This window comes from Eimeria necatrix, genomic scaffold, assembly GCF_000499385.1.
Source record: "Eimeria necatrix Houghton genomic scaffold, Enh_scaff171, whole genome shotgun sequence".
NCBI classification, from domain to species: Eukaryota; Apicomplexa; class Conoidasida; order Eucoccidiorida; family Eimeriidae; genus Eimeria; species Eimeria necatrix.
In genome coordinates this window covers 50,697-63,064 of record NW_013652388.1, presented here as the reverse complement: position 1 = coordinate 63,064, position 12,368 = coordinate 50,697, and the positions used below count along the sequence as shown (strand labels likewise).

Sequence of the window (12,368 nt, the reverse complement as noted above, 5' to 3'; positions counted from 1 at the left end):
TTCGCGCTGCACGCCGCCCTCTTCGTCCCCCAGCAGCGCCACTGCAGCAAACCCTAAACCCTAAACCCTAAACCCTAAACCCTAGCCCTGCCTGCACAGACTAGCCCTAGACAATAAGAGACTTCAGCGCGGGCGTCACGGCCTTCAGGATTTCACAGCAAACCCTAAACCCTAAAACCCTAAATCCTAAACCCTAAACCCTAAACCCTACACCCTGGGAGACGCGCGGGGTGCAAGGGAGGCACTGCTGTTCTTTCGCAAGGAACGCCACCGTCCTCATTCCACCAACAATGATACTGCAGCAAACCCTAAACCCTAAACCCTAAACCCTAAACCCTAAACCCTAGAGCGTCATAGAGGAAGCGTGAAGCAAGTGGTGAGGCCTGGACTTTGGATACTTTGACTGAGCCCCTGTTGGTGGGGCAGTCTCTGCGAAAGCTAAACCCTAAACCCTAAACCCTAAACCCTAAACCCTAAACCCTAAACCCTAAACCCTGCTTACGAGCATTTTGGATCGTCTGAGTTGCCTCTGCCTCGGACTGCGACTCGGCGAAAGAAGCAGGCCGAAGATGCAGCTGGGGAGAGGTGCCCACCTTAACACCTGCAGCACAAACCCTAAACCCTAAACCCTAAACCCTAAACCCTAAACCCTAAACCCTAAACCCTAAACCCTAAACCCTTAACCCTCAACGGAAGCCGCGTCGCAGGTGGAACTGCGAGCGGCAATCCCTTCGAGCGGCCCACCGCACGCAAAGCAGAGACCCTAAACCCTAAACCCTGGATGTTAGCGCCCGAGTGGAAACCCTAAACCCCAAACCCTAAACCCTAAACCCTAAACCCTACCGAGGGCGGGAGTATGCAAAAAGGCCACAAGGGCCGCAGCCAGCACTGGGGCTCTTGAGGATTTCATTGTGTGGAGAACTCGGGGAGAAAGGGTTTAGGGTTTGGGGCAGTTGGCTCTGGGAATGGAAACGAAGAAAAAGGAAAGGAAGCAAAGTTCTTGTGAGGGTTTAGGGTTTAGGGTTTAGGGTTTAGGGTTTAGGGGGCGGTCGAACAGAGCACAGAGCGCCGAAAGCTGAATGCAGCGGCTAGCGAGCCTGGGGGCAACAGGAGAGCGGGGGCTGCTGCTGCCAGTCCCTGCCAAACTGAACTCTTTTTTGGCATTAAATAAATCAAATATTCTTTTTTTAATTCTTTTTTAATTTAAATTAATTTAAAAAGCACTTCAGGGCTCTTCGTTGCTGCTCAGCGACACACAGAGCTGCCTAGACACCCCAGCACCAGAGCCGGAAAGCAGCACGGGCAAGCTGCAGCAGCAGCCGTGAGAGCTTTTCTTTGAATTGCGTCTTCTTTTCACATTAATAGTCCTTTTTAGTTGCATTTAATTGCATTTATTTGCATTTATTTGCATTTAATTGCACTCAATTCCACGGAGTTCCGTCTAAACTGCAAAAGCGAGGGGGCCACCTGTCGAGACACCGCGCAGAGGCGGGTGACCACTGGACCACTCCGGAGCGGCGCCGCTGCCGCTCTTTCTCGCGCTTCTCCTCCCACCAAAGACCAAATTAAATTATTAAATTAAAAAAAGAATTTAAAATGAAATAAAATTCGCCGCGGGAGCGGCCGCGACACCGGCACTCGCCAGTGTACGTACACCCCAGCCCGCCTCACTCCCGCAGCTGTCCAGACAGCACAGCTTCAGGAAGCCAGAAATAACACTGAAAAGGCTTTTTTGAAACAAATTTAAATCTATTTTTCATTTTAATTCCTTTAAAGCGTGGCCAGGGGCCCCCTGCAGGACTCGGGGCCCCCCAGTGCCGCAGGGGGGGCCCGCAGCTAGCTGCAGCTAGCTGCAGCTAGCTGCAGCTAGCTGCAGCTAGCTGCTCGTGCTGCTTCTTGCCCACAGATTGCCCGCTGCTGTTCTTTTGTTGATTTCTGTTCATCTGCAGCTAGCTGCACAGCTAGCTGCAGCAACCCGAGGACGAACACAACATCAATAGAAGCACAGCTAGCTGTGCTTAGCTGCAGCTAGCTGCAGCTAGCTGTGGCTAGCTGTGGCTAGCTGCGGCTACCTGTAGCTAGCTGTAGCTAGCTGTAGCCAGCTGTAGCTGGCTGCGGCTAGCTGTGGCTAGCTGCGGATGTTGCTGCAGCTGTTAAGGGGGAAAGAGGGGCTCTGAGACCTCGTTGGAACGCTGCAGCAGCAACAGCAGCAGCAACAGCAGCAGCAGCAGCAACAGCAGCAGCAGCTGGGAGGAACGAGGGGCTCCACAGCGCTGCTGGGCCGCTGCTGTGCCGCACTATCGCTTACAGTTTGCTGCCCACTGCAACGGCAGCAGCAAAACCCTAAACCCTAAACCCTAAACCCTAAACCCTAGAGCTTACGCGCCTCGACTGAGGGAGGCAGAGAAGTTTGAAAAAACAAAGTGTGCAGCAGCAGCGCACCTGCAGCAGCAGCGACTGCTGTTGCTGCTTCTGCTGCTGCTGCTGCTGCTGCTGCTGCTGCTGCTGCTGCTGCTGAATCGCCAGCTGCACCACATGGTTCACGGTTCCCACCCTAAACTCTAAACTCTAAAAGCAGTGCAGCTACCTAAACCCTAGACGCAAACCCTAAACCCTAAACCCTAAACCCTAAACCCTAAACCCTTCCAAACGCCTCGGCGATTTGCTGCTGAGCAATTTGGGGTTCTGTTGGATCTACGAGCAGCAACCTGCGGACAGACAATTCGAACCCGCAACCCCAAACCCTAAACCCTAAACCCTAAACCCTAAACCCTAAACCCTAAACCCTCGACCCTGGCGCCGCACCTCAAGCCTTTGCTTTCCGCTTCATTAGCGAGTCTGTTTGATGTGTATGTACACCACAAGTCAGCGGCGAGAGAAGGCAGCTGCTGCTGCTGCTGCTGCTGCCCGCAGACGGCCATCAACAGTTGCTGCTGCATCTGCTGCTGCTGCGGCTCTTGCTGCTGCTGCTGCTGCTCCGGATGCTTCTGCTGCTGCGGCTCTTGCTGCTGCTGCTGCTCCGGCCGCTGTTGCTGCTGCTCCGGCCGCTGCTGCTGCTGCGGCTTCTGCTGCTGCGGCTTTTGCTGCTGCTGCTGCTGCTGCTGCTGCTGCTCAAAGACAAGGGGTGCAAGGTGCGCAGCAGAGACTAAATCCGCTACCAGGTGCCCAGCTGCTGCATGCAGGGGTGCTGCTGCTGCTGCTGCTGCTGCTGCTGCTGCTGCTGCACCCGGAGCAGCAAGGGCCACAACGAAGCGCCTTGAAGGGAAGGCGACTGCAACGCCTACGTTCTGCAGCAGCAACAGCAGCAGCAGCAGCAGCAGCAGCAGCACAGCAGTCCCCACCCGCTATCAACACGCATACAGAGTCAAAGACAGACACATATATATACGGCAGCAGCAGCAGCAGCAGCAGCAGCAGCAGCAGCAGCAACATAAGCGACAGCAAGGGCCAGACACAAAGTTGGTGGACTTACTCCGAAGGGTTTCATTTCTCTCAAGGGGTCGTCAGCAGGCTCAGCAGCAGCAGCAGCAGCAGCAGCAGCAGCAGCAGCAGCAGAAGCAGTAGGGGCCGCAGCAGCAGCACGGGAAGCAGCAGCTCGCTGCAGCAGCTGCAGCAGCGGTGCCTGTACCGCTGCCCACGCCACCGCATGCATTGCCCTGCTGCTGCTGCTGCTGCTGCTGCTGCTGATGCTGTTGCTGCTGCACCTCGCAGCCTGCTGCTCCTCCACCAAATGCTGCAGTGCAGCAGCAGCAGCAGGATACCTCCTCGCCAGTGTATTCCCTAGGCCCTTCAGCGCGCCCTCCTGAATAGCCAAACCCTAAACCCTAAACCCTAAACCCTAAACCCTAAACCCTGCATCTTTAGGCCCAGAATCTTAAGCCCGAGACCATAAACCCTAAACCCTAAAGCCCCAGCTCTAAACCCTAAACCCTAAACCCCAATCTTTCAAGCTTCAAAAATGATGGCGGTGCAAACCCAAAGGTGCACAAGAGCCCAGACCCTACGCCCTCACCCCAAACCCTAAACCCTAAACCCTAAACCCTAAACCCTAAACCCTAAACCCTAAACGCCGAACCTGCAGCTGCTGCCAACTTGTGGCCAGGCGATAGACTGTGGCCGGCTGCTGCAGCTCAGAGGGCGGGCAGCTGCTGGCCCATGCCTCAAGCCTGTCCACAAACCCTAAACCCTAAACCCTAAACCCTAAACCCTAAACCCCTCATTTTCAAGCCTTACGGCTTGTAGCGCTGGCGGACCGCAGCTTAGGAGGGTTTAGGGTTTGGGGTTTGGCTTGAAGAGGTTAAATCGCTAGAGAAAAGGGTTTGCAAATCGTAAATCAAAGACAAGGGTTTAGGGTTTAGGGTTTAGGGTTTACGCACCGCTCAAAGAGAAGAGAGAGAACTGAGATGTCGGTACACCGCAGGGCCAGCAAGCTCCAAAGCAAGGAAGCAACCTGCAGCAGCAGCAGCAGCAGCAGCAGCAGCAGCAGCAACCGCAGCAGCAGCAGCAGCGCAGCAGTTCCCACTCACACACATACAGAGTCACCGACAGACATACATACGGCAGCAGCAGCAGCAGCAGCAGCAGCAACAGCAGCAGCAGCAGCGAGGAAGACATGCGCAGCACACGTAACCCGAAGAGCAGCAGCTGCGGCAGCAGCAACACTGACACCAGCAGCAGCAACAAGGGCCCCAGCAGCAGGAGCAGCAGAAAAAGGCGGGGCAGCTGCAGCAATAACAGCAAACACAACACTCCCAGCAGCAGCAGCAGCAGCAGCAGCAGCAGCAATTACCTGAATGGGGTCCGCTGCAGCAGCATGAGTGTGCAGCTGTACATACACTGCATCTTTGATGACCTGGAAGACAGCAGCAGCAGCAGCACCAACTGCTGCTGCTGCTGCAGTTTTGCTGCTGCTGCCAGTGCCATCGCTCGCACTTTGTTGCGGGGGGGAGCCCGGCAGCAAGTGTCCTAGCTGCTGCTGGTGCTGCAGCAACAGCTGCTGCTGCTGCTGCTGCTGCTGCTCTTGCTGCGCCGCAGCGGGGTATTCCGCAGGCCCTGCTGCAGCAGCAGCAGCAGCAGCAGCAGCTGGCTGCAGAGGCCGCAGCAAGTCTAAGCGGGCGACTGCAGCAAGACAGCCAACGAACTCAGCAAAAGAAAGCTGCTGCAGCAGCAGCAGCAAATGCTTGAAGCAGCAGCAAAGTGCTGCCTCTGCTGCTTCTCCCCAGCTGCTTCTCAAAGATGCCCAGCAAGAGGCTGGCGCTGCTGACAGCAGCTGCAGCAGCAGCAGCAGCAGGGCAGCGGCTTCGTTGTCGCTGCGTGCTGCTGCCTCAGCTGCTGCTGCAGTCTGCTCCGCGGGCTCTGCTGCTGCTGCTTCTGCTGCTGCTGCTGCTTCTGCTGCTGCTGCTTCTGCTGCTGCTGCTGCGTCAGCGCCCATTCGTATCATGCGGGCAGCAACTTCGTCGAGCACAGCAGACAAAAAGAACTGCTGGCGCTGCTGCGCCTCCTGCTGCAGCATCAGCTGCTGCTGCTGCTGCTGCTGCTGCTGCTGCTGCTGGTCGTGGTGCAGCGGGAGGTGCTGCGGCAAGCGAGACAAATAAGGAACTCTTGCTGCCAGCAGCGCGAGTTCTGCTGCTGCTGCTTGCTGCAGCCGCAAGTCGAAGAGGCGGCTGAGGTGTCTGTACACCTCAGACAGGGCTCGCTGGTACTCCGCCAAGTCCCCACAGCTGTTGCGCAGCAGCAGCTGCTGCTGCTGCTGTTGCTGCTGCTGCTGCTGCTGCTGCTGCGACGCTGCAACTGCTGCGTCATGAGCGGCGAGGTGCAGTTCTTCGTCAACTGCCTGCAGCAGCAGCAGCAGCAGCAGCAGCAACAGAGCATGCGCTCATGCTGCAGTCAGCAGCTGCAGCAGCTGGTGCAGCAAGCAGCAGCAGCAACAGCAGCGCAGCAAGAGCTGCAGCAGCAACAGCAGCACCAGCAGCACTGTACTTACAGCCAGCCCTGTGGAGATAGCATCTAAGGGCATCTGCAGCAGCAACGACTGCAGCCAGTCAGGAGCAGCTGCTGCTGCTGCTGCAGCATCATCACCGGAAGCTGCTGCTGCAGCAGCTGCTGCTCCATCTGCTGCTGCTCCATCTGCTGCAGCTCCATCTCCTGCAGCAGCAGGTGGGCTCAGGTGTCTATGAAACTCGGCAACAAAGGGAGACATGTCTGGCAGCTGCCTACGCCGCTGCTGCTTCTTTTGCTGCTGCTGCTGCTGCTGCTGCTGCTGTTCCTGCTGCTGCTCGGGTGGCGCTTCGTACTGCAGCAGCAGGCAGGGCTCTGCTGTTGCTGCTGCATCTGCTGCTGCCAAGGCAGCTGCTGCATTAGCATGCCGCCAGCAACTAAATAGCACCTGCAGCAGCAGCGGTAGCTGCTCCGCCTTCGACAAGCTGCTGCTGCTGCTGCCGCTGCTGCTGCTGCTGCCACTGCTGCTGCTGCCCCGCTCGCTGCTGCTGCTGCTGCTGATGCTGCTCGTGACCAAAGGATTCAAATTGGACTCTCCAGTCGGTTCAGCAGCAGCACATGCTGCAGCTGGCGTTGCTGCTGCTGCTGCTGCTGCTTCCTTTAGGCTGCTGCTGATACGCTGCTGCAGCATCTGCACCAGGCGCTGCAGCGGCTGTGCTGCTGCTGCAGCAGGAGCAGCAAGAGGGGATGTGAGAATAGCCGGCAGCAGCGCGAACTGCTGCTGCTCCTGGGTCACCTGGTGCTGCTCCAGCAGCTGCTGCTGCCGTAGCGGACGGGGCAGCAGCAGCAACAGCTGCTGCTGCTGCTGCTGCTGCTGCTGCTGCTGCTCAAACCCAAGCGATGTTCCGCTTGCAGCGCGCATGCACAGGCTGTCTAGACACCTCAAGAACAAACCCCTTGCATCCTAAACAGCAGCATCAGCAGCAGCAGCAGCAGCAGCAATAAGTGAAGCTGCTGTGCAGCACCGCAGCACCCACAACAGCAGCAGCAGCAGCAGCAGCCTCACCTCTAGGGCTTGTTTTGTTGCTGCGAAGTCCGCAGCAAATGCTGCAGCAGCAGCGGGTGTCTCCAGGGGTAAAAGCGCCTGTGGCTGCCGTGGTTGCTGCTGCTGCTGTTGCTGCTGCTGCTGCTGTTGCTGCTGCTGCCGGTGTTGCTGTAGAAGCTCGTGCTGGTCGCGGTGCTGCAGCAGCAGCTGCTGCTGCTGAGCCAGCTGCAGCAGCAGCTGCTGCAGCCGCCACAAATGCACGCAGCAGCTGCGGCGAGACAAAGCAAGGCCCACGAGCTGCTGCCGCACTGCAGCAGGAGCATCTAGTGCATCTGAAGCAACAGCAGCAGCAGCAGCAGCAGCAGCAGCAGCAGTATTAGCATGACCACAAACCCCAAACCCTAAACCCTCAACTGAAGCTGCGGCCTTATGGTCGGCAAAAAACACGGAATCCACAGCAGCACCGCAGCAGCTGCAGCTGCTGCAGAAGCAGCAACCAAATCAGCAGCAGCAGCAGCAGCAACAGCAACAGCAGCAGCAGCGACGCACGGATGAGCTGCAGCAAGGGGAAGAGAATGCGTCGTGTCTCGGCCTGCAGCTCCAGCTGCTGCAGCTGCTGTAGCTGCTGCAGCTGTTCCTGCTGCTGGTGCTGCTGTTGGCTGAGCTGTTGCTGCTGCTGCTGCTGCTGCTGCTGATCACGCAGACACCGCAGCAAGTGACGCGCAGCAACAGCAGCAGCATTAACCTTCGAAAAGAAAAGCAGGGAGGATTTGCTGCCAAAGTAAACGCAGCTGAGCTTGTGTCCTGCTGCTGCTTCCGCTGCTGCTGCTGCTGCTGCGTCTGTTGCTGCAGCAGGCACCCCACCACCGGCAGCAGCAGCAGCAAGACCGCCTGCCGCTGCTGCTGCTGCTGAATGCGGATTAGGAGCTGCTGCTGCAAGACGCGCTACCTGCACAGGACACAGAGGAGCTCACAGCAGTTAAGCAGCAGCAGCAGCAGCAGCAGCAGCAGCAGCAGCAGTAGCGTGCGCAGAATTACCTGAGCAGCAAAAGGATGCAACGAAGAGGCTCTTGCTGCCAGCAGCAGCAGCAGCGCAGCACGCAGCATTTGTCTTTCTTGCTGCCCCGCCTCAGCAACAGTCCCCGACAGCAGCGGCAGCAGCACCTGGAAAACAGGCGCCTGCGGCAGGGCTGCTGCTGCTGCTGCTGCTGCTGCTGCTGCTGTGCTGCTGCTACTGCTGCTGAGTGAGGCTAATGGAGATGGAAGGCAAGACACCAACTGCAGCAGCAGCAGCAGACACAAACTCTAGTGGCACCGTGAAGCGGCTCGAGCTGATACCTTCGCAGCAACAGCAGCAGCAGCAGCAGCAGAGCAGCAGCAGGAGCGACAGAGCAGCAGCAACGGAGCAGCAGCACAAAGCAGCCACGCTCATGTCTTATAAGCAGCACTGTGCACGCGGGGCAGCGCAGCAGCAGCAGCCAAAATGCCTTGTCAGCAGCAGCAGCAGCAGCAGCAGCAGCAGCAGCAGGACACCGCACCGCAGCAAGGTGGAGGTCAATGCCCTGTGCTGCTGCTTGAAGTATTTCTGTGGATGTTGCTGCAGCAAGTCGTGCTGCTGCTCGGTTGTAGATACACTCCAGCAGCAGCAAACTGCCCTCCAGAGACAGCGGCAGCTGCCAGCTGGTAGCAGCAGCAGCAGCAGCAGCAGCAGCAGAAGCAGCAGCAGCCGGAGAAGTCGCAGGAGCAGTAGCAGCAAGAATCGGGAAGCTGGAGAGCTGCTGCAGCAGCAGCAGCAAATCTGCTCCCCTTGCTGGGAGCGCCCTGTTCTTTCCTGTGCTCGTTGCTGCTGCTGCTGCTGCTGCTGCTGCTGCTGGTTCAGCAGCCTTGTTGTCGCCTGCTGCTACTTCTGCTGAAGATGTAGCATTTGCTGCTGCTGCTGCTGCTGCTGCTGCTGCTGCTACACCTGCATCAGCAGCCCAGCCAGCATCAAGGCCAACCGCCTGCAGCAGCAGCAGCAGCTGCTGCTCGTCCATTCGCGGGGAGAGGTAGCAGCAAGGGTGAAACCTGCTGAACCTGCTGCTGCTGCTGCTGCTGCTGCCGCTGCTGCTGCTGCTGCTGCTGCTGGAAGGAGCAGCAGCAGGCGCTAGGAAGTGTCGGCGAAGGGCTGCCCACAGAGCAGCAGCTTCTGGCGGCTGCTGCCGCAGCAGCGGCAGAAATGGATCTGCTGCTGCTGCTGCTGCTGCTGCTGCTGCTTCTGCTGGCAGTGTTGCTGCCGTTGGCTGCAGCGTGGCTTTTCGTTGTTGCTGCTGCTGCAGCTGCAGCAAGAACAGCTGCCGAGAGCGGCAGCAGAGCAGCAGCGCAGCAGCATCTGCTGCAGAGAGTGCAGCAGCAGCAGCTTCTAAAGGGGCCGACAACGACGGCAGCAGCGGGGCCACGGGAACACCCTGAAGCAGCAGCAGCAGCAGCAGCAGCAGCAGCAGCAGCAGCGAGACTACAACCAGTGCAGCCCCTGCACCTTCAGCAGGAACGAAGCACTGGGCACTGCTCGTAATTGCTAGGGTTTAGGGTTTAGGGTTTAGGGTTTAGGGTTTCTGACGCTGAGGAAAATGTCCACAGAGACAGCAGCAGGAAGCGGAAGCTGCAGCAACTGGGTGCAGCGAGCAGCAGCAGCAAACCACCAAACCACAGCCTCCGCCCTGCTGCCAGTTGCAGCATCTGCTGCAGCTGCTGCAGCTGCTGCTGCCGCCTTAGCAGCAGCAGCAGCAGCAGCTGATTGCGGCGGCTTTGTGGGCGGATACTGCTGCTGCTGCTGCTGCTGCGGCTGTGATGAGGGGAACTTTGGTGCTGCTGCTGCCACTGCTGCTGCTGCTGCTGCTGCATTGCTGCTGAGGCCTGCTGCAGCAGCCTTTACAGCAGCAGCAAGGTGGGGAACTGCTGCTGGCGGCAGCACTTCATTGTAAGCCAAGTCAAACAAAAGAGCAGCAGCAGACACAGGCAGCTGCAGCCGCAGCAACCTGCAGCAGCAGCAGCACCAGCAGCAGCAGACACAGCAGCAAGTGCCCAGCTGCAGCCCGCTGCTGCTAGTGCGCTGCTGCTGCAGAAGCAACACAAAGTGGAGCCAGCAGCAGCAGCAGCAATGCATTTGCGGCAGCAGCAGCAGCAGCAACAGCAGCAGCAGCAGCAACAGCAGCAACAGCAGCAGCAGCAGCAGCAGCAGCAGCAGCAGCACACCAGTCAATTAGAGCAAACTTGTGCTCTAGAGGAAGTGGTGTCCATACACCTGAAGGCCTCTGAAACACTACCGCAGGCGCTGCTGCTGCTGCTGCTGCTGCTGCTGCTGCTGCTGCTTTTGCTGCTGCTCCTCTCGCTGCAGCTGCTTTTGCTGCCGCTACTTTCGCTGGTGCAGATTTGGCTGCTGCTGCACCTCCTGCTCCTGCGTTTGCTGCACCTGCTGCTGCAGCAGCAGCAGCAGCAGCAGCAGCAGCAGCAGGGTCCACCAGAGCTGCTGGGGGCCTGTGGGTTATGAGGCGGCCAAGAAAGGCATCGAAGCCCTTCAAACCACAAACCCTATCCTGAGCCGCAAACCCTAAACCCTAAACCCTAAACCCTAAATCCTAAACCCTAAACCCTAAACCCTAAACCCTAAACCCTAGGCGTAAGGCCTGGAACCTAGGGCATGACTACACAGCGTCTGCTCACTGAAGCTGTCCTTGTTTCACGCAGTCTAAACCCTAAACCCTAAACCCTAAACCCTAAACCCTTACTGGAGGGATGGGAATGAGAAATCTATGGACAAGCAGCCAGTCTGCTGCTGAGGGCTGCGCTGCTGCTTTGGGGAAGAAACGCTGGAAGTGCTGCAGCGCCGTTGCTGCTGCTGCTGCTGCTGCTGCTTCTGCTGCTGCAGCACGGCCTCCTAAGGGTCGGCTGCTGCTGCTGCTGCTGCTCGAAGGTTCCTGTAAACGGCTTAGAGCCCGCATCAGAGAGTCAGCAAACATGCTGCTGCTGCTGCTGCTGCTGCTGCTGCGGGCATTGTAAGGCTGCTGCAGCTGCTGCTGTTTCAGTTTCTGCAGCTGCCTCTGCCGCAGCAGAACATTTTGCTGCTGCTGCTGCTGTTGCTGCTGCTGTTTTTCGCTTTGCCGGCGATGCCACTCATGTTGATGCCGAATTTGCTGCAGCTGCTGCAGCTGCTGCTGCTGCTGCAGCAGCAGCTGCTGCTGCTGCCTAGTGGAGAGCACAGGCCTTGTGGGGCCGGCTGTGGCCCTCAGACGCTGCAGCACAGTGAGGGCAGCAGCAGCAGCAGAAAGGCATGCAGCAGCAGCAGGAAGGCATGCAGCAGCAGCAGGCGCAGAAGCAGCAGCCTCACAAAGCCCGCAGCAGCAGCAACAGGCCCCGCAAAGCCAGCAGCAGCAGCAGCAGCAGCAGCAGCAGCACGAACAGGCAGCAGCAAAGAAGAACAGCAGCAAATAAGACAGGCTGTTGGTACACCTGTGGCAAGCGGTGACTCCAGCAGCAGCTAAAGAGGGCATGCAGCAGCAGCAGCAGCAGCAGCAGCAGCAGCAGCAAGAACAGCAGCAGCAAGAACAGCAGCAGCGGCGAGCGTGGGGTCACCTTTAACGCCGGTGTTATCCTCCGCAGCGCCATTGTTGTGAAACACCTGCTGCTGCTGCTGATCTTGCTGCTGCAGTTCTTTTTGCTGCTGCTGCTGCTGCTGCTGCTGCTGCTGCGGTGTTGTGGCTGCTGCCACGTGCGGCAACCTTGCTGCTGCAGCGTCTGCGCTCCGTCTTTGGGTGCTGCTCGTATTGCTGCTGCTGCAGCTGCTTCTGCTGCTGCAGCTGCTAAGAGAGCATTCTCTACAGAAGGGCTGCTGCTGCAGCTAAGACCGCAGCAGCAGCAGCAGCTGCTGCTGCTGCCATATTAGACGAGATGGAAGTGTGGGCGGCCGCGCTGGGGCAAAGTGTTGCCGTTGCTGCTGCTGTTGCTGCGGCTGCAGCAACGGTCTCTCCCGCTGCTGCTGCTGCTGCTGCTGCTGCTGCATGCGAGCCGGTGATGTGTGTATGAGGCGGTTTAGAACTGCCGCTGCACTGCAGCAGCAGCAAAAACACTTCGTCCTTTGTCTTTTGAAAATGCAATTTAAATAAAACTCAATAACTATTCGAAATTTAGCGGTTTTCAGTGCAAGCAGCAGCGGGTCCTGCTGCTGCTGCTGCAGCAGCAGCAGCAGCACATGCTGACGGGTTCTTGAACAGCGGCGGATTTGGCAGCAGGAACAGCAGCAGATCTACAGACGCAGCAGCAAGTAATGCAGCAACATTTAATATCGCCACTGTATTTCGTTAACCTAGCCAAGCCGGCAGCAGCAGCAGCAGCAGCAGCAGCAGCAGCAGCA

The 12,368-nt window shown here is 58.2% G+C and overlaps 2 protein-coding genes across 2 annotated transcripts; one reads left to right on the top strand and one right to left on the bottom strand.

Moving 5' to 3' along the window:
- Positions 1 to 11,124: 11,124 nt before the first annotated feature.
- On the top strand, positions 11,125 to 11,499 carry ENH_00020990 (hypothetical protein; the record flags this gene model as incomplete). Its single annotated transcript, XM_013579468.1, has 1 exon — positions 11,125 to 11,499. One exon carries the CDS (start codon positions 11,125 to 11,127, stop codon positions 11,497 to 11,499), a length of 375 nt encoding a protein of 124 aa, XP_013434922.1.
- Positions 11,500 to 11,855: 356 nt separating this feature from the next.
- ENH_00020980 (hypothetical protein) lies at positions 11,856 to 12,017 on the bottom strand (the record flags this gene model as incomplete). Its single annotated transcript, XM_013579467.1, has 1 exon — positions 11,856 to 12,017. The coding sequence occupies one exon, from the start codon at positions 12,015 to 12,017 to the stop codon at positions 11,856 to 11,858; it is 162 nt and encodes a 53-aa protein (XP_013434921.1).
- Positions 12,018 to 12,368: the final 351 nt, after the last annotated feature.